Genomic DNA, 26,260 nt, shown 5'->3' with positions numbered 1-26,260 from the left:
AGCCTGCCTTAACAGTGACTTCAGTCCAAAGAGTACAATTCCTCAACTCACTACATTTTCTGACCTTCCCCTTTCCAGGCACGCAGTGTCAATACCTGAATTATGGGACACTCAGCAACTTCTTTCAAATGCAGCAAGAGTTAGGAAGTTGTCCAAGAATGCGCTGAGATACCGCAATGAGTTCTAATGTAGTTATGCTCACAGATGTAGTTATTAAGGGATCCTGTTCATAAAAGAGTTACGGTTCATTTCACTGGTTTTTCTGCAAAGGCCAGCAAAGGAAACCAGCTTGCTTTTTGCCTTTTCCATTGTGTAAGGGAAAGAACCCAGAGCTGGATAAGGCTCTCGCACAAGACGCACAGAAACTAAATACATTGTAAGCTTGTTCATAGCCAGTACTGTTAAAACTATATGGCAAGTAAGACATTCCACACGTTTGCAAATATCACCAAACTTTTGTTCTTTCAGAGCAATCTACTTTTCTTACCTTTTTTTTTTAATATTGAGCACAGCAGTAGTTTATTTTGCTTGCTACAGCTGTTCCAGTCTGTCTCAGCAGTATTAACATGAGCATGAACTTGAACATTGATTTCCCTCACAACAACTTTGTGATCCATCATGCATTGTAGAAACTGAGAAAATGAACAGAAAATAAAACACTACCATCAAACAAACTAAAAAACAGCAAAGAGGTGGCAGCCCTGGCCCTGTATCTGGGCTTGTAGGGCCTTTTGTTGCTAATCCAAGCATTGCTAAATAGAGTGAGGCTCCAGATTAAGAAGGAAGGTAAATGTGGCTTCAGGTAGTTACCATAACTCGTCAGAAATAAGAGACAACAGGAGTCTCCTGTATGTATTCTATAGTAGCTTCATGAACGTGATATAAGCATTAGCATTAGTTTAAAATCCTTCTGAATCATGTAAAAAGCTCTGGGAGTGAACCATACAAAGTGTCATTTAATTATTTAAGTTTTTAATAGGCCCTGATGAAAGCTTAGCAGAAAAAAAATAAAACCATGTTTAGCACTGCTCTTTTTACTCAAGATTCTCCCAAGGTGGGTGTTTCCCTATTAATTTCCCGAGAGGAGGAAGTTGTAGATTCTAATTGTGGTAAATAAAAGCAAACAACAAAAAAATAAATTTCCAAACTTATTGTAACCAAGATCATTACTGGAAGTGATGTTTTATCAAATAATACGTCTATCCAGACTTGACTGTCAACATGCTAAAATCCAGTGAAACTGCCTATTTGTTGTTTAAGTTGTTTGTTCCTAAGTATAGTCAGGTATTTGGGGAAAGTGTCAGAAATGTTATGACATTAAATCTCTGTTCGGAGGTGAAAACTAAGACTTCAAAGCTAACATACCTTTACATAGCAATGTACATGGCTATGACAAGTACAGGCACTCACACTTACTTAGGTTTCATTCTACTTCTGGTTCATAGTCAGCCCCCTCTGAATAAAATAAAGCATTTTGTTTGTTTTGTTTTTTTTTCTCCCATCTCTAGTTCAGTCCTTTCCAAAGACAGTGGTAGTTTTACTTTGGATAGCATTATAGAAGGCCCAATGCAGAAGACTGGACTGTCTCCCGCTTATTTCATTAGGCCAGCAGCTGGTTAGGATCTCACTGGTTCTTTTCTGGACATAGCTTTTAACTGTAAAAATGAATCTCAGATTAAGCTAAAACACTATCTGTGTAGTTAGGCAAGGATCGCCATCTATTTTCCTGTGCTGCTTACTGTATCAGTTTTTCAGAGTAAAGGCAGACCGTACAGAGGAGATGACCTGGGCAAGGGACTTGCCCCCTCAGGACATGCATTCCTGGTCACACGCTTTCTGCTACAAACACGGACTAAAACATACCATTTTGCTGACAGCAGTTCCTCCGCCTTGTTTTCTGTCTTCAGCTTTGCTGGGAGGTGTTTGCAGCTGCTGCCGGCTCTGTGCTGTCTCCTTTAGGAGGGAATTAGCTGTACCCTATTGACCATTCCTCGCACATGAGAGGGGATGAAAAAGGTCTAGCCTGGAAACAACAGGTCTAGCCAGAAACACGGCCTGAGCAAGTGCACAGCTTGAGGAAACAAGTAGGACTCAAGGCATAAGGAGCCTATATGGATTTCTGACACATAAAAAGCACTACGAAAAAGGATACTCCAAAAATAAAACAAGAAAGTTGTGTAGAGCTAGGCCATGGTAATGTATCATGGGGAGTACTGCAGCCAGCAGGTTTATCTCCACAGCTGATGAAAGTCTTGAGAACTGGTGTTTCTATTTTAGCTGTTTTGTTAGAGTTTGCAAGTGTAGGCTCCCCTGAGTACTTAAGCGTGAGCGAGGAAACCATGGCACCTGTGTAAGAATGAACAAGCAGCTAAGTTGCTGTGTGCCATTATGTGCCAAAGGCTTTGCTAGTTTTGGGTTGATTCTTTCCATGCAGAAATTGGACTGGAAATACCTAGAAAAACGCACAGCTTTCAGCACTGGGTCACCCCCCAGGCTGCTGTACCGCCGGTGGGCGGCGGCGGGCGGTGGTCGGTCCCGCACGTGCGGCATCGCTGCTGCACAAATGCAGTGGGCCGCGTGTTACTGATTGTCCTGCTGCGTGGCACGGCGCTCCCGGCTTTTGTGCCTGAAGAGGGAGGAATTTCCATGCCTTCATGGGTCTGTCTTTCCTTACACATGATTTAAGAGTCAGGAGTAGTTGTGTATGAATTATCTAAGAACGTTCAAATTTTACATCTGTAACTTAATGGTATTTTCCTCTGAGCAAAGCACTCAATATAATAATACGCTTCTATAGTAAGACTATCAGTTGACATAGCCCCACAAACTGAGCACAAAACCTTGCTCTAAATCACTGCAAACCTTAGTCCAGGTTTCTTAATATCTAGAAGTAAATTAATATATTTTGTGGTCTTTTAAAACTATAAAATATCTACCTTTGTGCTACAGTTCACAGTATTCATGAGTCAGGTTTGAGGTCTTTTATAGTAACAGGCAAAGATTTTAACAGACACATAACTGCATTTCTGTTCTTGGCCCCAATCTTTGATGCCCAGACTAGTAGTATGAAAAAAGAATTAATTACAAGAAAGGACAAGGAAGCAACCAAAAAGAGGGGCCTGACTCATCTAGAATTTCACCACAAGTATACTGAGTGTAGGCACATACAAATACTGAAGCACATGTATACACTAACATGGATATATTCCCTTGTTTCTGTGGACACAACATATTGCAAAAATTATTTTAAAAACTTACCTTACTGGCAGGCTGACATTTTGTGCCAGTGAAATATGCCAGTGCATAAGGAAACTGAGACATTTGCACAGTGCTTGGGAGATAAACTGCATTTGTCCATTTACTGTGAGTAAAACTGAGGCTACATTTTCTGCACAAAATTAAGGGCCCAATTCTTGCTGCTTATAGCTGCCAGAAGAAGAACAGGCATTTGTTATAACCAGTATTTAAAAAGTCATGCAGAAATTGCAGTTGTGTAAAGATTTGCTTTTTCATTATAATTTGCACATCAGAAAACAGAACTTAATTTTCAGCTGAACAACGCTTTGTATTAGCACAGTACCCCCCACAGCAATAATGGCCGCAGTACTACTATGCAAAAGCCTGTTTTTGCTTATTGCCTGCATTGTAGAGATGACAGCTGTGCTGTCCTCTCGCACACCTTTGAGTAGCAGCTGGATACCATTGTAACCTTTGGTTTATGTAGCTCACTTCAGTCATCTCTGAAAAATGCCGTATCTCTGACTACTTCCAGGCTTTTCCAGGCATTGGTGTCTCAGCACTGGGTCTCTGCTGAAAATCACTCTGGGACATTTTATTCATGAGCCAATGGTGTCTTGTTTTGCCACTAACAGCATCCCCAGCCATCTTGACTAGACATTGCTAGCGCTGAACAGGCTAGTTTGAGAAGCTGGTGTTTGGCACCATAATGTGTTTCATTTCATCGTTAATCCTGAAAGGACAGTGGCCATCATCTACTGCACAGAAAAAAGTGTATTTTTTTTTTTTTGCCTCATTAACTTCATGTTGTTACATCATAGTATCATCTAACTTTTCGTTCTTCAGTTGTGTTTATATTTGGTAGTAACAGCTATCTATCTGTTTTACAACTGTACCCCCTTACAATCAACTCCTGCAAACACAACAAAACTAAAAATCACAGTGTGTCAGCAGCCATCTTACTCCATTCTGCATCGATCTCTTGGTGTGCCTGAAACTCACCTGTTTAACTGCCATGACCCATTAAAATTTCATCCCAATTTATTCAGTTTTACATCTGAAAAGTACTATTCCTTTTTCTTGTTCCCTAATGTAAAATGTAAGCAAGCCCCCTCCTCCCTCGTTCCGCCTTTCACATGCCCCTTCCCTACAGCCATGGCATCATCATTCATTTTGAACTCTCTGTTGTTCCCTTCAGTAATACGGCAGTATTACACTGCAACCCTGCCGTTAAGATTTTGTCATTGCCACCGTTGGTGCTGAAACTGCCCATCGTGCCCTAAACTCATTATCACCTCCTGTTCCTTTTGACTACAAGAAGGATTTTTAATAAGCTCCTAATTTTAGTGGAGGGAAAGAATTGTCCTTGTTTGTTTGAATATAAAAAAAATGCAACTACATGACATAAACGCTGAACCTTTTTTTTTTTTTTTTTACATAGATGAAGAGTCAGATGAATAATGACTCACAAGGTTATCCATTTTATGCAAGAACAAGTAAGCCTGTCTACTGATGTTTTATGGTTTCTATACACACCTTTTCCACTTCCCTAGCACTCGCTGCTCCTTTCTTCAGTCAAATCACAGGAATGCACAGGTTTCCCACTTGATAGCTGGGAGGAAGGAGTGGGAATTAGGAAGCAGTCATACCGAGAAAACGGTAAGACCAAAGTCTTACTTAAGTCTTAACCTAGCTGATTCTCTTTTACCAATATCAAGTAACATCAGCATCAGTTGTAGGATAGATGCGACACTGAGAAAAGAAAGCAATTGCTCTCCACCACAGAACAAAGGTCAGTGCTAAAATTTGTGTATTATTATTTTCAGCATTATATTTTGGCATCGAGAGCATCCAGTACCAAAACCACACGTTTATAACAGGCAAGAAACGAAATCATCAAAAATTATTCCCCTCTCTGTCTTGAAACACAGCTAATAAAGACTGGGGTTTCTGGTATGTTTTAGAGGTGGTAAGGACCCACTGGTCCCAATGCAGTCAGGAACGAGGAGCTTACTCTCCGAAGGTCTGAAAACTCAGAGCTAAACTGTTTTTCAGATTCACAAAAGAAAACTGAATTGATTGATGGGAAAATTATGAAAGTGGCACCTCAACAGGATATCACTTGGCAGTCCTTTTCATATTTTCATTAAACACATGCGGATTGCCAAACTCTGCAATTCATTTTGAAGAACCGTCCCACAGTCAAGTTACTGTTTAAGTGGCATACCATTTCTGGGCTGTTCAAATGCCTGATTTTTGAATCAGAGGGGAGACGGCATGGATATAATAACAAACTCTCCTCTTCTTTCAATATTCTATGACAATTAGGTTTGCCAAGTCTGAAGAAATCAGGGCAGGGAACAGCTGACTTAGAGACTGCTGTGTGGTTAGACAGAAGTATGTGTGTGAAGGATCTCCGTAGAAAGAACAGATACTCAACTCGGGATTTTATATGCAAGTTCTTCAAGTTCATTCTATGATGTTTGCATAACTTTGGGGTATTCCACCTTAAAAGTAAAATAAAAAAAAAATAATAAAGTGACTGGATCTACCATTTGTACAGCCTGCCCATCCACAGAGAAGCGGTAAAAAAGAAAATACTGTCTCTAGCTCAGCTGCTGGGAAGGCAGAACAGATTGTCAGAACAAAGTGAATCTAACGAAAAAGTAACTTTATGGGTGGGAACTTAACAGCAATCAACATAATAAAATTTGTGCTAGGGTAGTGCCGGGGAGCAGAGCTGGCATCACACACATAGGGACATAGAGGGGCTGACACATATCTTCCTTGGCAGGTACACTGGTGACTTGCACCACTACCTAACTTAGCCTGGCAAAAACCTGTTGGTTTTGGTTGCTTGATTCACTTTCTCCTAGAACCCCATTATGGATCATACCTACATTCATCCTGGATCCCGGGCAGAAAGGGAGAGAGGGGGAAGAGGGAAAAAAAAAAGGCAATGCTTCTGCCTAAAGAGCGACTGCATCTGAGAGCTCGCTCTGCCAATACAGCAAGCGGAAACAGAATTGTTGAAAAGAAATCAAGATCAGAAAAGCTATGATGAAAAATAGTCCCACAGCTATCATCTGAACCCTTTAAATCCCACCAGAATTATCTTTCCAAAACGGATGTTCTGGCTTAATTGCAAGGTTTGGGCTTGACATTTGCTTGGCATCCTTTTATGGACAAGGTCAAGCAGGCCAGAGCAAGCAACTACAGCAATTCAGTCTGGCCCTAAAAGCATACTGTACAGTGTATTGCTCAGCACTGATCATTTGTGTTTTAGCAAAGAAGCAAACCGACAATGAAGGAATAATAGTGATTTTTGCAATGCATTTGAAGAACGAATTTAGTGGTCTATGGAGACAACATTTGTATTTTTGTCATGTCTCCAGAAAAGATGGTAATGATCCTGGCCTACTACAAACTCACAGATAACGCCTGAATTCACAGACAGACATATCAGTCATTTCCATCTTAAGAATTAATTCTGTAGCAAATTTCAAGGCCTCTCTCCTCTTCAGTGGAATTTGATAGTGGCTTTGTCCTCTCTGTTCACAGACATCTCAAGCTGATATGGAAGTGCAGCACAATCATGAGATTAAAAGCACTTAAACACTTACTGGTGGTCTCTACAGGGAATGATAATACAGATGGGAAATCTGTATCTTCAGCTACCATTACAGTTTAGTTTGGAATAAAAAAAAATGGAAGGCCTATCTTTAGACAAATTATACGCTGTAGAAGTTAGAGCATCATTACTCAAAACAAAGAAAAGCTACTTTCTTATATGTCAAATATTAAGGGAACTTTTAACAGTAGCATGCAAATGACATTATTGCATGCACCTGTTTTGGGAGCCTCAAAATAAACCCACAAGCTAAGAAATAAAATCAAAACAGGAAGGAGTGAATAAACTATTATCTACAGGCTGATTTGGCCCGTACACATGGGAAATCTCAAGGACAGTGTAATTCAGACTGTGGATAACTAAGTGGAACTGTTCATTATGGTCAAGAATATGTAAAAATGTGTTCTTTTCAAGATGGCAATATGCATCTGCAAAAGTTCATGAGCCTAACAGATATTTTTATTCAAAAATAATAGAAAAGAGAGGGTCATTGTTCCTGAGGGGCTGGTTTTTTTATAAAATTAGTCTGTCATCTGACATCATAATACAGAAGAGTTATGAAACATGCTTTTAAAGTAGCAAGATTTGTTAAGAGATGGGCAGTTAGTTAAATGTACAGACCTATTAAAGCCATAGTATTGCTGGGTTTTTTTCTGCTACTTGTTGATGTTCAGCTTAACTGCCTTATCTGGAATTGTTATTTCCTAATCCTATCAGTACTACAATTAAATTGAATACAAAAATCACAGCTAAGTTTCTGCAACTGTGTGTCAAGATGCTGGGTTTTTTTTTCCTTCTCACCCTCTCTCCTTTCATACAGATGCAAGAATATAAAATACAAACTAAGGCACAATCTGTGACTACTAACTATGTTGCTACAACTCAGCTACAGCCAGCTGACATTTCAAATTTTTGTTTCAGGGGCTGGTGGCAATCCAGTGCCTATCCCTAGCTGGCTCTTGGCCGGTAAAAGGACCCAGTCACTACGAGTACACTTAAGCCATCAGAAGGGGCTCATGAGGTTTATTCCTTTCCAGCAACCAGACAGCTGGTTAAAGGAAGATGGCCAACGCAAGCAAGGGAAACTCCTTTTTGGCATTCATTAGTGAACAGACCACCTAACAGCAAATTCCCAGAATAAGCTACTCTCTGCTAAGGCAGCAAATGAAACGGCTACCATGAGCGTATCTTTTAAATCCAGGCAAGTATTTAAGGAAAAATTGTATAACGAGTAGCAAAAACTTGCCAGAGAGGTAGGTGGACTTAAGCAGGCCCACATGTGAATACTGCTGTGAATTAAGTGCTAGAGGGCTGCCTCTAGCACCAGCTAATTCAGCTACTTTGGTTTAACTTCTGGTGTTGCTCAGCCAAAACATGCTGATTGCATAACAAAGCCATTGCAGGCTATCTGGAAAGTATAAAAATACAGATTCAAAAACATCCTCCGTGCTCTGGTGGAGGACTCCTCCCGTAACATTCCAGGTTTTGACTTTTCAAACCTGGGTCCACTAGAAAGCTGCACACCAGTGTCAGAATTTCTCACCGTCCTACACTCATATCACAAAAAAACCCTGCATTTTAATTAGCACGGCATGATTCACTCACACAGAACATTAGCATTTTATTCTGTCATTGGATAATACAGCAAAGAAATAAGAGTAAACCTGTTTAGTAGTGTTTGTTTTAATAATTGCAAGTTATTTTTGCTAGATGTTTCATCCTAAACTTCTATAATGCTTCAGAATTTTTTTAGATTGTATACCCCCAAAACTAAACCCAAGCCAAACATATACCACCATGGCATGAATTCTAACTTACCAAAACTAATATTAACTCAGTTGCATCTTCAGTCTGACCTTCTGTTAACACCTCTTTGCACTTACAATGCTGCAAGTATGGAAACTGCAATACCTGGTAACATACCTGTTCCTACCATACCTCACAAAATAAAATGTATCCTGCTTTGTATATGCACTGTACTAATATCTTGGTTGAATGAAAGCCACAGAAGTGGCTTTTTTCTGAAGAAAATCCACAGAAACCACCCAGCCCCATGCTGCAAAACATGCAGAGTTCAAAAAGCTGTAATTTAGCAGTCTTAGACTGGGAAGAAGCATCATCAACAAACAAGTCAAATTTACTGTTTGTATTCTTACTCAGAACAACTCCTTGAAGCACAAAAATTTTGAAAAGCTCTCTATATTCAGTAAAATATCCAGGATTAGGGTGTGTGCTGAGATGGAGATCGGAGGGAAGGGAACAAGCTACTTGACGCCTGATTTCAGGACTCATTGGCTGGTTCTGCGTAAAAGTACAGCCTCCAAGACTCCAAAGAACTTTTCCAGAAAGCAGCAATTACAGAGGAGAAGACACATGTTAGGTAGGTAAGGCAGGGACCACCATATGAGAAATCTTCGATTATTCAGATCTGCCAAATCACACTGTTGCCTTCCACTGGCAAACTAACAAAAGCAGCTTCAACATGCCACAAAATAACGGTTTATATGAAAGTTAGATCATAATTCAAGCACTGTGAAAGAGCAAGGCAAAAGAAATACCAAAGATTCAACAACTATGAAAACAAAGATTCAAACAACAAAGACTCAAACAACTATGCTAAATAAAGCAAAAAGAATGCCAGTACAGATGTATCTTTTAAAAGTTACAGATAGCATCAATTAGGTTTCTTCCTTAAAGCCTCCTGAAATGAGCAAACCCTCCTTGTAATATTTAAATCATGCAGTATTTCTTAAGAAGCCAAACACAGGAAAACAAGAATGTACCAATTCTCTGCTAATTTTGTTCCTTCTGCCTTTACTGCACATTTCCTTTCTGCTTGAATTGACTTATCACTATTTACCAGGATATTGATTTTCTTTAAGAAAGTTAGAAGAACTTTCGTGCACTGTGTTGGTTGAAAAAAAAAATTACTGCACTGTGAAATGATGGATACAAATTCATCTCCAACAACTGTAATACACATAAAATAAAATACCCATATCATTCACCTAACAAATCTGCAAGAATTATATATTGCAACTCCTTGCCAATCTTTAAGTACTTTAAATTACATATAATTGTAATATGGAGACAATTTAAGGACAACCAAAGAATGACACATCCAACAACCGGATTAGACATTAAAGCAAAATAAAAATCATTCTTCCTTTGGAGACAAATTTTAGATTATTTGTTATTCTAGGTAGAGCACTCCACGCATGTTCCCACTAGACAAATACCTCAGAGTTTGCGATCAACAAATAATTTAGTTTAATCCCATGCTTTTCAGGTTTGATATTCAGGGAACAGAAAACTGGGTTGCTTGATTTTCCATTTTTAGATATGTGTGGCTACCAAAAACTGAAAAATTGCAACATATCCCTTTCTGATTTTTCATTCAGGAATATTTTTAATACAAAAAGAGAAAAAAAAAACTTTTTCCATAGACATATATTACATATTTACTATTTCTTCATATGCTGGAATCAAATATTACAAACATTAACAAACTCTCTGAGAGGACATGTAACTTCTGTAACTTGGTCTGATATGACTCACTGGAAACAAAACTGTAAGAAATCAGTCAACAGCATTATGGAAAATATCCTTCCACTTCTTACAGCCAAGGGATACTAAGTACATTGTTTTTCTTTTCCCTTGCTCAAAAACAAATGCTACATTCAGAAAGCTGTGTTAATTTAAGATAGATGCCTCTTATTTTATATGCAAGAATAGTATTCCAAGTAGCATCTTTAAACATAGCACAAGTGTTTACATGAAAGCTAGGTAATATATGAGAACAAATTACTAAAAAGAGTTAAGATCCTCTGTCATTACTATTCTCCATGCTTATTTTTCTAGTTAAGCTAGAAACAGGTTCACAAAACTTCTTGGGACAAATAACTTTCCTAAGGGTAAAACAGTAAGCCATTGCTCCCTGTCCACGCTCTTTGCATGAGACAAAAAACCTAAACAAAGAAGCAAGCAAACTACCCCTGGACACAAAAAGGCAGGAGATGAGCTGCAACCACATGCTCTCTTCAGGAAGCTTGGCCCTCAAACTGGAAAGTTTCCTTATGCCTAATGTTGTGCTTGTCCTGCTTTGTCTGAATGAAAAAAAGATTTCTTAAACTAATAATCAATAGCATCAGTCATGCCACACTGAAAATAGGCTGTACTGCAAGCAACCTTCTACCTGCAGTATCTGTTGACAGAGACCAGCTATTGGTATAGTACTTCGCACAGGACACTGTCCTGTGAAAGCTGCAGTACTGAAAAAAAAAAATCATTTTGCAAATCTGAGAGGAGTTTCATTCTGGAAACATTTTCCAAAAGAACTAAAAGTTCAGGAAACATTGTTGATTTCCTGAGAACATAGAGTGCATTCACCATGAATCACTAACTCTCACTTGAGATCATCGTTAGTTTCATAAAAGCAGAATTATAGAACAAAACATTTTAGGAACAACTTACCAACGAAGTAATTGGATATGAGTTGCTAATAAAACCATGTGTAATTTGGGAGAAAACCTGATCCTTAGCCAAATAAACAACAAGGAGATGAGTGAACTGCTTTAAATGATGTAGGTCTCTTGTTAAAGAAGGTGCTCAGAACAAAGTTTTCAACCATTTTTAATATTTACTGTAATGTTCTAAAAGGTTAACATTTCCAAACAAAGGATCATTTTCAAATATATACAAGGGAATACAAAGTTGAGGGATATGCTTAAGTAGATATTTCTCTACCCTTGGTAACCTGCGGTGCAAGACTGTTAATGAAAGTCTGACACCTGGATAAAGATCTGATTTGTTGGCTTGATAAATAGATGACGTTCAAAATCTAATCTTTCAATGTTAGTTTTTGAAGAAGTTCATTCAGCAGCTTCACAGTCCTTTGGTTTTCTTTGCCATTATGGTTAATCCTGTATGCAGTACGGATAAGAAGGCTGCAAACTTCTTTGCTTGTATCAGTTGTCTCAGTAATCTGAAGGGAAACAGAAGATGGGAAATAATGCAATTATGTTGCTAAGTACTAAGAATTCTCTGTTAATATTTGCAACAAAACCAGAGGTTTGTCCCTCACCACTGAACATGTGAGATGCTCTGAGTTCAAAAGCAGCTGCTGCCCAAGGCGTCTCTTTTCATACATCTTGGTGGAACTGAGCAACTTCGAGATTTCTACTATTCTCTCAAATTTAAGTGAAACAAACCAAGAGGTCAAAAAGTTTATAACGGAAACACAAATGGATAGACAGTGTAACCATTTAGAAGTAATCTCCTTGGAAAACAACTAAAAGCACATGAAGGTTTTAGGTGGGTTTGGGGAGACAATTCAATTCTATAAAGCTTTCAAAAAGTAGAAATAAATCCCCTCCCCAAAAGATGACAAAGTACCAGGAAAAGACCCTAAGTTGCACGTGTTGCAGATCAGGAAAGTCTTTACTCCACGTTATCTGCTGTGTTAATCCCAAAGTTTACTATGCTAACCAAAACCACTGCCATGCATTCCAGTTTGGTTCCACACCATTCTGCCTTTCATGTATTGTCTTCAGGCTTTTTCAAGTCACGAGGAAAACCTAGCTACACAGTAATGATTACACAGATACAGTCAAAATTAATCAGACCAACATATTCTGGCCTGCAACAGCTCATGACCACCCTGCACTGGGGAATACTCGGAGTTTTGAAAGTTAGTTATGTTGCTTTCTATAAAGAAATTGCCTTCAGTCTTCCTGAAGAGGTTTAAAGCAGCAGACTAGTATATTACAGCATCACTGCTCAACAGCCACACTCCTCAAAAGAGAAATACTAAAACTAGCAGACTGTAAAAATACATACAACCCCCCTAATTTTATTATGACATTCTTATGCTAAGCAGAAATCGATCATTTGTGAACCTACACCTAAAATGCTAGAAATATCTTAGCCCTTCTTAAACAGAAAAATGTTATGTCTGTTTAGTCAGCCAGAAGGCATAACCACCAAAATAGGTTTCCAGCTCCCCGTGTCATAAAATCAGACTCCTTATACATGCCGTACACCCTATATGGATGGAAGAGCACACTGCTGCTGAAAGAAAAAATCTTTTGGAGAGGTAAAGCTGGCCCTAGACCTGCTTACACAGGAGGCTTGTACTTCTTAAAAGAGTATGGTTTTATAGTTAGAGAGGAATAAATTCCTAATCTCATACTGAGATAGCGCTGTTTATCTTGAGAGACACAAACACATTATACTGTTTGCACCAATATACCTGAAGGCTCTCATCAACAATAGCAAGATATTGTAGCATGCTTCCAATGTTTTACTCCTCTTCAGCTTTTTTCACACGCTAAGTGACACTCTCTCAGGTCTTCGTTCTTTTTTCCTCTCAATTATTACACTGTTTTCCTCTCTGGCTTTGCTAAAGCACCAAGCTTCTGCCTCATCAATGATAACACCTAGTAACTAGCTGTTTTACATAATGGAAAACAGAGAGAAGACAGTTCCGTCATCTCTGAAGCAGCTGGGTAATTAAGGGAGTGATTTATAACTGGGAAAAGTAAAATGTTTGCACATGCTATCTATGGCAGGTGTAAATGAACCGTAGGTATCCCTTAACTGTAAGCTACTACTCCAAATATTTGTGCAGCTGTATAGTCAGGACAGCAACCTTTTCAGTGAGATCTTGTCAAGAAGTGTCAAGAAGGAAAATATTTTGACTGTAGCTGAAACAGATATATAGCAGGTTAGGTATAGCTGCTGTAGTCATGATCTTTAATTCTCTGTTATGTATTTTCTTTAAGAGGTAGGAACTTAAATCCAAAATAGTAACAAAATATATTTTACTTAAACTGAAAAAAAAAGGAAGAAACACTTACATGGTAAATAAATTCCTGGGCAATCATATGTCCACCAGAAGAAAAGAGCAAGAAGTTGGTAAGAAGATGTGTTATAAGATGCTGGTTACCACACTGCTCTGTATCTGCTACACAGTGTACAGCAGCCTCCACATCTTTGACAGAAAGGACTGTACAGCTGAAGAGCGTCATTAGACGACTGTAGACTGCTTGAGCTTCTACCTGTAGGAAACAATTTCAAAGGATGCAGGATCAGAGAAGAGTAAAGGTCATACCTATGGTATTTTTCCTTTGGATTTATTCACTAACAGGAAACTGAATCCTTGGCAGAAACTACCCAAACATGAAAAGAGTTTGAATTTAAGCAGCAGGGAGAACAGGGAAGGAAGGGCTGTACACATTTCTTTTACACTGATTCACACACACAGAGGTGGACAGAACGGATTTTTTAATTCTCTTTGGTCTTGCAAACTAAGCAGGAAGGGCATTAAGCCAGGATTTGACCTTTTTTAATAATAAAAGGAAATGGAGAAAGTCCCTCAGCAGAACATGGTCAGATTTTTGCATTGTGAGAAAAAGAACAGAGGCTCCTCAAGGGCTCATTTCAGAATTGCTGCTACAAATCAATTAAATCCCCATGCAACCTGACCTTGCTGATAAAAACTTCTGGTAAGAATGCAGTTTTTTCCTTCTTCCTGTGTTGTTTTGCAACTTATGGTTTTACCTTTTGAGCTAGCCAATAAAAACTAATTTTTAGTGGGAGTAGAAAACAGAAGATTTTGGCACCTACACAATGGAAAAAGAACTATAAGCAACTATTACAAAAAATCCTAACAATAATTCTGTTCACTATATTAAAAATAAACCAAACAAACTGGTAGAAAAAATCCGAAATGAGTAAGTGAACAATGGAAAGGAACAATGGAAAAATATACCACTGCAGACCCAAAGGAAAAGGACACCCGTTTTTCAAGCATGTGCATCAGGACAATTTGTTTCAGTCATTTCCTTGACCTTGCTTTTCTCATCCCTGCCCTATTAACAATTCCACATAAAATAGTCTGAAAAAAGCTGCTATTCTTGACTTATGTCCACAATTACATGTGAGGAAACAAATGATACCAGCACCTAAAGAAAAGTAACTGGAATTCTTCAAGATTCTTTATCCTTCTGTGCATCCTATCCTTGGTGTGCCTCTATCCCATGGAGACTGATAGTAGTAGGCTCTGCTCCATGAGCTCACATACCCTAAGAGACTCACTGCCAAAGTCATTATGACCAACCTCCAAGTTTTGTTCCTCCAATGTTTCAGAGTCTAAGGGTATGAAAGGACTCCAACAAATGAATAAATATTGAGAAACAGAATATTCAGTCCTGCATATATGACTGAAGCCTAGCGAAGAGCAAAAGTAGCCTTTTTCTTCTTTAAATCATTTTAACCCTATGTATTCCACTCTTGCTGATATATAAGCTGCTACCTAAAGTAAGTAGCAGGAAGACAAAATCTTAAGTCATGAGTGCATGCCTTTCAACACAAAAATATGCTGAATGAAAAGTCTTCCAGCTTGGCATCTGCCAGAAGTTCCATCCCATCTTAATCCTTAACTGGTGAAAGGTGCAGGGGTTGAGGAGAAAACCACTGCATTTGAAAGAGCTGAGAGCTAACCTGCCAAAGGACAAATTAAAAGAAAAAGCAAGTATCTAACTAAAGGCAGAAGCTTTGCATGAACTGTGAGAATGCTTCTGAAGTAGCCTGACCTGTGGGAAAAAAAAAGTCTTAGTTGAAGTAACTAAAGAAAAGAATCATAATGAACTGAAATATTAGACCTCTGGGAACAGATGAGTAACTGTGTGGGCTGTCAGTGGAAAAGCTTTTTTCTCACTAAAGTTTGTCATACATTATGACAGAATAACAAACTGATAGAACAGGGGACATGAATAGGGAGATGATTATATATACGGGACAATGTGATTTCATTCTGTGGTGCTGGAGTTAGAACAATGTTCCATACATAGATCTGCACCTATAGCCCTTCAGTTTCATTCACTCATGTTTATTGCTTGGGTATTGCCTTCCTTCCCAAAACTGCATTCTAAAACCAGCCCTGGTTTCTTTACTTCGCTGTAGCTCTAACCTAACTCTGCTCAGCCAACATTCCACTCCTACTCCTAGACTATAAGAAATTAAAGAGAAAAAAAATGTAAAAGTGATTGGGATGTGAGCTTGAGTTTGTAGTGCCATCTGGGTGGCGGGAGGGAAAGGGAAGGAAATAAAATATTGCAGAACACACTGTTGTGCATTGACCATTAGATGTAAAATGAAAGCATGATGTTTTACTAGCATGATGTACTGAGCTGCATTTTTAAATCAAACAGAATCCATTTTCAAATTAAGGAAAATTAAAGATGCTACAGCCGGATTTTGAATCTGGGCTTTGTAGATCAGATTGCTTGGGCTAGTTCAAACTTGCATAATACGTCTAAATTAAAGGTTTTCGTGTATTTGCATGCATACACAGACACACAGCACTCTTCATGCAGTACAGCGCGTGAGGTTAGAACACTGCTTCCTTCTGTTAGAAAAATAGCATGTGGGAATATAACACTTGTTACAATCTCATACATGCCAAAAGTCAGTAAAGATACATAAGAGAAATCAGAATAGATGGGCAAGGTTAGGATTCAGGGCTGCTTCTGATAAGTATCTTTACTGCTTCGTCTGCTGTTGTGATTTCCCTTGTGTTTCTTTCTCAGAAGATGCTGTAACACAGGAATGCTGTATTCTGCCACACAATGATTTGAAAAATACCACTCCTAGAGTAGTTTTACTTGTGATTAAAAGCACCCATGTTATTCAAAAGAAAGTCAAGGTGTTAATCTACATAGTATACTATAAAGATGAAAAATGTTTTCTAAATCTCATCAAGAAAATCCACAAAAATTATCTTTCAGCCTCTTCACTGCAACACAATTCTCAGAAGACCTTGTAAAGCCAAAACCTTCTTCAGTGTAGACCTTTCATTTTTCTGGTGTGCACTACTTGTTTTATAGCAATAAGATATAAACAGACTATTGACTGCTTATTGCTGCTTACTGTTGCTATATTACCCACCATTGTTTGAGTCCTTTGTTGATTTTCATTCTGAGGACAGTAGTAAAATGCCAGCAGCCACAGCAAAGCATCTGGTTCTACAGCAGCCTTGAGTAATTGTTCTGCTGCAATATCCAGCCATTCTCCAAAACGAGCAACCAAAAACCAGATTTCAAAAAGGTCAGCAGGAGAACTGGAAAATAACAAAGACACAATTAAGTATTTCTTGTTACTTAACATTTTTAAATGTCTCAAGTTAACTGCAAAGGGTGCTGGCATGAAAATAAAAATTGTTAAACTACTCTTCAACAAATAATGCCTTACCTGCTAAGCATACAGCCATGTACTACTCTATTATCTGCAGTCACGATCAAATGAGACATACCCAGTGCTACTAACAGATTAATTTTGTCAGTAGAACAGACTATCCATAACACCAGTTTCTAATAAACTGTGACAAAATACTATGTATTAAAACATACATCATAAAATTAAACCTTATCATTTATACTCTCCAGTTGAAGGATTTTCAAAACTTTAAATCATATCTCAAGTGTTGTATTCTAACATACTGTTGCCTTATATTGTCTCCCAGTTTCTCTCTGTTGCTTTCCAGGGTTATTTTCTGGTTTTTGGCAATTCATGAGGCATTACATTTAGATGGAGTCTAGATAAAGTTTTTAAGGATATTCATCTCCTGATTCTTAAAAGTCAGGTCCTCCTTAATGAAAATTTTGAAGGTATTTACAACTGGGTTACTGCAGTAAGAAAAAGAAAGGTAAGAGTGCACCACAGCTCATCTCTACACTTTCTCATATATACTCTTCTGAAGTTAAGATAAGACTAAAGAAAAGAGAAATAATGGGGAGATGTAAACTAATGGTAGGTGTCTCCGAAGCAAAAAGTCAAACTGAGTGTGGAAGGAAGCACAGACTGGACAGCTGGAAGGAGATTAAGAACCACGAACAACTATTCCTATTAAGTTTGGCAAAAGTTTGAAGAATCAGAGGTTTTTCTTATTTTTTATTTCTGGGGACTCCAGAAGCTGCTGTGCCACCCTTCCCAGGAAACTCCAAGAGATCTTAGAAATTTCAGGAGTTGATGAAGTTGCCTGATACCGTCACGTCATCTGGGGAACGTGACAAGGTCATAGTTGGAATAAACTGCTTTATCCTTAAGACTTTCTGGAGGTGGGAGGCACAGTTTTATGGATGAAGGTGTGATGTGTGCAGATAGTATTCTATGTCTGGAGTATACTGGTGACTGTGACAGGTGTCCCAGAAATTATTGATCCTATAAATGATATTGTCTCTATGGCACAGAATCTCAGGGTCTCAAAACCCTATTCCTAGGACACAAATCCACCACATCAGTATTTTTGGATAAGTGTGATCACTGACATCAGACATAAGAGGTTGACATAAAGTGACACAGAGTCATAGAGAGAAAATAGAGTACTGAGGTGACTGCTATAACAGTCACCATTGTTGATATTCCGCAGCTTTTGGAGGGGCAGCAGCATGGCTCAGACTGCAGGGAACTAGAGATGTGTGACAAAATCTGAGACTAAAATTCCTTAACTAAAGGAAGAGGATCTGCAGTGGTAAAGTCTTTGAAGATACTAGAATCTGGAAATGCAACTTAAAAACCTTCGAAAAAAATAAACAAATGTGATAGTGATCTAGGACAACAGCCCTCGCCTCAGCAAAATAATCTACTTATCTGACCATAATTCCATGCTGTGACAGTGTAAGTGTATAAGCTAGCTCTGAAACCCAGTGATGTACAATCAAAGATGAAATTTAATTAAAAGTTAATTACTGAGAACAGATAACTATACTTAGAGTAATACTGACTATTTATGACTGGAAGTGTTCATAGCTCAAAGGGTAAATACAAGTCCTTAAACTTTAAGCATTACACTAATTTTAACAGGTACTTAGCAGAATAGAATTTAATTCTTGCCTAGAGAGCCTAGGCATCACTGCACTTACAACTCACCATAATTTTCCTGTACCATCACAGTGCTTGGTTTCGAGTCGTGTACCCTCCACTTCTGTCCCCACTGCTGTTTCTACCCGCTCTGTAGTGGCACCTATGTCAACTGCTCCACTGCCATTGCCAAAAGAGGCCCTTCACTTTTTCTGGGACTTTCCCCCGCAAAATGTATATCAGTTGATTTCTGGTTTAAAATGTCACACAATATTTACTGTTCACTGAGATGACTACATGTGATAATAAATAATGGCACAGAAGCAATCTGTTGATTAGAAGTACACACAAAGGACCTTGCTGTAAGACTTACATTTGGTGTAAAATAAAACCATTGAAAAACAAGCTATATAAACAGAGAGCACTGACTATAAGAAGCAAGAAAATATGCTGTATTGCAGTATTTTTTGCTCCTCTGTTAATCTTATTAAGTAGAAAGGATGGAGAATCAGGAATAAAGCAATAAAAAAAAATAAAATTAATACAGTTTCCTCATGGATATTAGTATTTAAAAACTTAAGCCAGATCCATTTTCTTTGTAACTGAGAGGGTTTGCTGGAAACCATAATGGTTGCACAAGTTCTAAAGGAAGTAAGAGGATATTCTAGCAAGTACAATACTTTTCAAACTAGTGTACTATCAAAGCAAAGGGGGAAAAAGACAATATAAGCCAAGAAAGGGCTAGGCAACAAAAGGAGAACAGACCTGCTTCTATTATTGTAACACATCATAATGGATGGTATTTGTTTTATTTTTTTGTTCTAAGTTACGTGTTTCTTTAAGAAGCCAGGGTCAGCTACTGGTCACAGTCCAAGGGCAGAAAGGTTTGACAGCCTTCAGGGATGAAGAGGCGAGACATAGCACTGAACTGGAGCTCATACAGAAGGTGAGAAGCAGCCAGCAGCCAGCCCGGCCTCAGAGGGAACAGGAAAAAGCTTTTTTCTGCCACTCAACAACAAAAATAAAAGCCTCCATGAGTTAACTGAAACCAAGCATGGATGCAAGTATCTGCCTTCCAGGACACAGGGGAACAGTTGGGTATCTTGTTTTCAAAGAAATCTCTGATTTCTTTGAATTTAAAAGCTGTTCAGTATTCTGTGGAAAGCTCACTCGCGGAACAGATCTAAGCAGACTTGTATCCAAGCTCTAGGCAAGTCAGGTCTCATCACACACTTGATAAGAAAGAATCACAGGGCAGCAACAGATAGAGATGTCTCTTTTTTCATTCTTTTCATATAGTCGTAGAGCATCTACTACCAAAGCAGAATTCATGTAGACAAACACTGTCATTCATTATAGCAACTATTTGGACAAAAAAAGCTAAGGGCAACAGGTCAGAAACATGGGGTGTCAGCTGAGAGAGTAATACAACAAACAGTGATACTGCAGTCTAGCAGTCATACCTTTATGAAAAAAATCTAGAAGTTTGAAGTTTGGATGTTTGCACAAGCCTGCAGAAAGCCAATACAATCTCCTTCATAAAACAGTACCGCTCACAACAGGCTCTTTCCAACACTAGCTGCTTTTCTGGTTGGAAGAGTTGTCTTGTTATTCAACCCAGAATCAGTTTTTAAAGTTGTGGGGGAGAAACGGGAGAGTAGGCAAGTAAGCATTTCTGTTATACAGCTAGCTATTTGCTGAAATGAAAAGAACAAGATTTTGTTTACTCAGAGGCTTATTGGTCAGGTCTATAGGTGCTACAAAGTTCAGGTTCAGTAAGTAATCTAAGCCCTATTCTTTAAACCAAAGCTCTATTTAGAGAATAATAAGAAAATGATGAAAGGTAGCCACTAAAGACTTTAAATGACATGACTTTTCACAAAGTAACATATGCAAAGGACAAAAAGTTAGAAAGTGTAATACTGCTTACCTAATGTTTGTATCTTCTACTAATGCTTTGAGCATATCCGAAATGTGTTTCAAGTGTTGAGAGCAGTGTGTGGTTGGCAATTCTGAGGAGGGAGGATGAAAATAAAACCCTTAAAAGTCTAGTCTGTCCAACTAGAATAGAACAGTGAAATTAACCATACTAAGCTAGCATTAAAATTTGTGCAACTTGATTCAGTTATCATAAAGCATTTAAAATTTCATTTTAAAATTTCCCAATTTTCAACAACACCTATTACTGTGTTTCTTAGAACAATTAATTGACAAAGCCATGTGAGGAAGTATAGCTAGGAATATTCAAATGAGGCTGATGTACCCTTGTGTAAATGCTACCTCAATATTAAATATATCATCAGTGGAGTAAAATTCCCAGAGGCTCTCGTACTGAGCTGAAATTATTGCTCATGAAAAACTGTACCGCACTGAGCAGTGGTTTCTTGATCAATAAGAATGGGAAACCTGAAAAAAGTATTAGGTTTGCAGTCTAAAAGATCAGCAGAATTCAAGCTTCAGAGACAAACAGCAAGGCTATTTCTTGTAATATACATATGAAAAATTTCATAATGACAATTACTAATATTATAAGATAAGAATATTTAGTATTTTTACAGTCTCAGTAACTTGTCTTCATTCCTACAAAATTATGCACTTTTTCTTTGTTATTCACTTCTGCTTTAGTTTTCTTTAAAGTTACATCTCTATTATTGCTACATAAGAATTAAATGTTACTGCAAAAAAAATACATTAAAAGAATACTATTAAAATTGCTAAGTCAACACGCCCTATTTAGGAAAGGGCAAAATTTTGTCTTCATCCCTTTTAAAGTTGTTTTAAGACATATACAGATCATGCATGTTGGCTGATGCTGCAAATATTTCATGAAGAAACTTACCAAGAGGACGTCTGAGTAAAGCTGTTACAAGAGGCTGGTGATGGTAAGGGAAGTAGGCCTTCATTGGAAATTTATGCTAAGATACAAAATCGTTATTTTAAGAGCTTTCTGGTCAGTTTTCAAAACAAACCCACAGTGAACAATCTCATCTAAGGTAATAATTAACAATACAGACTGAAGCAAGAGAACACAAAAACTCTACACTTAATTTTCAGATTTTGCATAAAGAAAGAAGGGGGATATTTAGGAAAATCTTGCTTAGGAAAAGTAATTATTTATGGATTTTTAAAATACATGCATTAAAAAAGGTTCAGACTATGAAGAAAATTACATCTTAATATTCTTAGGCTTTTTCCCTGTAATTACAAACATCTTCACTCTTAATATGCAGAGGTTAAAACAGACACTAATTAGTTTAATTTCATTTTCCAGTGTAAACAGGTTCATGGATCACATTAAACCAAGAATTAATAACATCTACAAAATCTGAGGGTGTGATGTAGATTATTCATTATGTTCAAAAATGGAAACCTGAAATTCTTAGGATCTGATTCAGCACAAGGTAGGGTGGTCATAGGTAACAGACTTGTCCTCTGTTTATCTGGGTACGTGCGATTTGTGTACTGTGAACATTGCTGCTTGTGTAATTGAGACTTGCAGCGGCATACCTTTAATCTTTTTGTTCTGCAAACATCTACTACAGGCACATCTAATGCGTAGCATGCATTTGCAAGTACAATATGAACTCCCTTTGAGGTGGACTGAAAACTGGCTGAATGGCCAGGCCCAGAGGGTGGTCATCAGTGGCAGAAAGTCGAGCTGGAGGCCAGTGACTAGTGGTGTACCCCAGGGGTCACTATTGGGTCCAGTCCTCTTTAACATCTTCATTAATGATTCAGATGATGAGGCAGAGTGTTCCCTCAGCAAGTTTGCTGATGACAACTGGGAGAAGTGGCTGATACGCCGGAGTCATGCTGCCATCCAGAGGGATCTTAACAGGCTAGAGACACAGGCTGACAGGAACCTCATGAAGTTCAACAAGGAGAAAGTATAAAGTACTGCACCTGGGAAGGAACAACCCCAGGCACCAGTACATGCTGGGAGCCAAACAGTTGGAAAGCAGTTTTGCAGAAAAGGACCTGGGGGTCCTGGTGGACACCAAGTTGAACGTAAGCCAGCAGTGTGCCCTTGTGGCAAAGGCAGCGAATGGTATCTTGAGCTGCATTAGGCAAAGGATTGCCAACAGGTCGAGAGAGGTGATCCTTCCCCTCAGCACCAGGGAGCAGCCACTCCAGCAGCCAAACCTGGAGCACTATATCCAGTTGTAGGCTCCTTAGTACAAGAGAGACATGGACATACTGGAGAGAGTTCAACAAAGGGCTACAAGGATGATTAAGAGACTGGAGCATCTCTCCTATGAGGAAAGGCTGAGAGAGCCTGGAGGAGAGAACACTCAAGGGGGATCTTATCAATGTACATAAATACCTGAAGGGAGGGTTTAAAGAAGATGGAGCTAGGCTGTCTTCAGTGGTGCCCAGTAACAGGACCAGAGGCAATAGGCACAAACTGAAACACAGGAGGTTCTGTCTGAATATCAGAATTTTTTTTTTTTTTTTTTTTTTTTACTGTGAGGGTGACTGAGCACTGGCACAGGTTGCCCAGAGGGGTTTCAGAGTCTCAGTCCTCGGAGATACTCAAAAGCCGACTGGACAGGGTCCTGGGCAACTGGTTCTGGGTGGCCCAGTTGAGCTGGGGGGCTGGACAAGATGACCTCCAGAGGCCCCTTCCAACCTCAGCCACTCTATGATTCTGTCATTTCAGTCTTCAAGTCTTCTTACCAATGACCTTCGAAATCTTCTGTCTCCTTTCTTTAGGAATAAGAGACTATTTAGCAAGTAGATAACCTCTTGAAACACAGACTGGGAATACAGACTCTATAATAAATGTGATAAATTTCTAAATCAAACGAAGACTGTATTTAGTGACTCATTTCTTTTGGGACATACATGCATGTATCTTATAAACAAATGGAATGACATATTCTCTCTCTACTCCTTTTTTTGTTCTGTAAACAACAGTAAATTGAAATTACAGCACGCTAATATATACAGTATTCTCAGACAGTCTAGGTATCACTGGTATGGTAAGACTCTAAAGGTCTACTTGTCAAGTTAATTAATTAGGTTAATTAAAAATTAATAATCCCTATAGTAAAGTATGCATGTAGCCAATTAGCTTGCACCAAAAATCCCCATGAAAAAGCAGCCCTTGACACAGTTAGTAGTAGCCAAGACAACCCACAGCATGAGTTACATATGAAAACAGTATTGTAAAATGTTTGCTTCCTATCATACAAACACAGTATTTTAGGCAGTTCTTTCTCTACATAAGCCATCACAAAGTGCCAAACAAGGTACAAAGAGACGGAATGCGTTTGGATGTGGCTGGTTATAATAATTGCCATGATGTATAACAGGAAATAAAAGTTGAACACTGGCTTAAAATATTTATCCGGCTATTTAAAACAAAATTCCCAGATGAAAACCACTGACAATTCTGAAATGATCAAGGGAAAATAATCCTGGAGAAATTATAATTTCCATCAAATAAAAACATGAACTTTAAGTTCATAAATTTACAAGTAACGTGACCGAAATATCCTTAGGTCAGCTTTCACTGCCATCACAAACTTCAAGAAAATCTGCTTGTACAAAACATGGAAGGGATTATCCCAAGGGATCTCAGTACAAACATTCTTAAATTTCTTATTCAACGACTACACAAATGGTCTTTTTTCCTAAGCAGGTTTAAAATCCATGTTCCATTTATACCTTTTTCAGTCTCCCAAAACACAGAGGAAATAAGACTATTCCTAAACCCTGTAGCACTGTTTTTTCACACTCTTCAGCTTTCTTCTGCCAGACCTTGTTCTCTCTAAATGGTCTACAAAGTTATTAGAAAAGACAGCTATTTCTGACAGTTGCCACACTGCAACAGAGAATCGTTCTCCTACCTTGCAAACCTGTGCAACTGCCAGTCATGAGCTGGTTCTTTTGAAAATTTTGTGGTTGCATCTGTTTGCCTACCCTTTTTTCAATTAACTGTACTATAAATTCCTAAGGTCTCCGATGACCCAGCCAGAATCCTCTTCATCCTCTGTCATTAATAGTTTTACCATTCCTCTGTGAAATGGTAATGGAACACATTATGTCCTGTCAAGGGCATCCAGATACCAGAGAGATGGGTGCCTTATGAATATATGTAATATTGGTATGGCAAAAAAATATGATCTGACTGATTTAAACAAAGTTTAGCAAGCAGTCTGTGCCTGCATTTTTGTATGCCAACTGTTAATTAACATTATGGCTGATTCATAAACTATGAAACAAGGGGTTTTAAATTCTAATGTTAATACCTTAATTAGAGCACCATGAATTAAACTGTATACAAGTTAAACAGAGGAAACTTAACATTTAAAACCACTTCAGAGAAGTGGGCAATAGTCCATGTCGCAATGCCAGCAGGTGAAGGACTTTCACCCTGAAGCAAATGCAGCACCTGCACAACAGGATTAGCCCTTGGGTGTTTGATGAGTGGGGACTCTTTACTTGTGTTCTTCACCCAGTCACCCCCAGCTGGGGCTACACTGTGCTGCTGCCATGTAGTCAGGATGGCATAAAATTAACATGCACAGCACCTATGTATTAAGCAAGACACCCCCAGTTTCATCCTTAATTCATATTGCCTAAAGCTAGAAGACGGATTCAATCACACTGCTAATAAAGAGGACAGTACGTCACAAGTTCCAAGAAGTCCCAAAGTTTTCTTAACTACCATCTCCTCAAAAAGATGCAAAAATCAAAGGAAGTGGAAATTTTCTTAAGTCTAAAGTGAAACCTATTAAATGATAAGATACTCTCCAAACTTACATCGTATGAATTGGAGTTAAACAACTAAACAAAATGGTCAGGATGTGAAATGACAGTGTGATTTGGGAACCTGAAAAGAAGTTTACAACCTATAAATAAGACAAGACTTTTTCAGGTCTCCATTTTGAAATTTAAAAATGAGAAACTGATCCTGTTCTTGTTTAAATTAATACATACAAAATTAATTCTACTTAATTCAGTTTAGTAAAACCTGTAAAAAAATCTGTGCAGAAGAAGAGACACTAAGCTGGAAAATTTGAAGCTTTAGACTAATGAAAAATTTTTGAGGCTACTGTTGAAGACCAGAAACTGAAACCAGTATGTATTCTGTGTCTTTTACCTTTTGAACAGACAAATCCGACTATTCGGTGTCCTACTTATAATTATTTGGGGGAACAGGGATGGGGTTATTATCTCTGTTTCATTTATTATCAGAAACCCTGCTACTGCAAAAGAAAAACGCATCTAAAGTTTTTCATCCTTTCTATCAAAGATGGATGATCACGATCATGTTCACTACACAGGCAGAAACTTCAGCACCAGGGGAAAAAGCACAGTTTAGGCTGCAGGATTACTCCAGGGCAAAGCCACGTAAATTGCTTTTACATATTGGTTTCACACTATAATTTTATTCACAGTTGAAAATGTTTGAACTGAACTTTGGCATGTATATACAGCTTTAGAGAGATGCTGTTATTCAGCTCATTATATTCAGTCACCATTCTTAACAGTAGCATTGATCTTCTCTTATGAAATTTCATACCT

The 26,260-nt window shown here is 38.3% G+C and overlaps 1 protein-coding gene across 1 annotated transcript in view; it reads right to left on the bottom strand.

The window, feature by feature from the left end:
- Positions 1 to 11,516: 11,516 nt before the first annotated feature.
- The window catches only part of FANCC (FA complementation group C), a 92,673-nt gene continuing 77,929 nt past the window's right edge, over positions 11,517 to 26,260 (bottom strand). The window contains exons 11-15 of the mRNA XM_087742064.1: positions 21,567 to 21,642; positions 20,658 to 20,739; positions 16,817 to 16,988; positions 13,726 to 13,926; positions 11,517 to 11,852 (exon numbers count right to left, since the gene is read on the bottom strand). Of these exons, the coding sequence (XP_087598190.1) occupies positions 11,709 to 11,852; positions 13,726 to 13,926; positions 16,817 to 16,988; positions 20,658 to 20,739; positions 21,567 to 21,642 (675 nt within the window). The 3' untranslated portion in view covers positions 11,517 to 11,708. The remainder of the gene's footprint in view (positions 11,853 to 13,725; positions 13,927 to 16,816; positions 16,989 to 20,657; positions 20,740 to 21,566; positions 21,643 to 26,260) is intronic.

This window comes from Nipponia nippon, unplaced genomic scaffold (assembly GCF_047370975.1).
Source record: "Nipponia nippon isolate SJK-2023a ecotype South Korea unplaced genomic scaffold, ASM4737097v1 scaffold_8, whole genome shotgun sequence".
Lineage (NCBI taxonomy): Eukaryota > Metazoa > Chordata > Aves > Pelecaniformes > Threskiornithidae > Nipponia > Nipponia nippon.
This window is presented reverse-complemented; position numbering and strand designations above follow the sequence as displayed.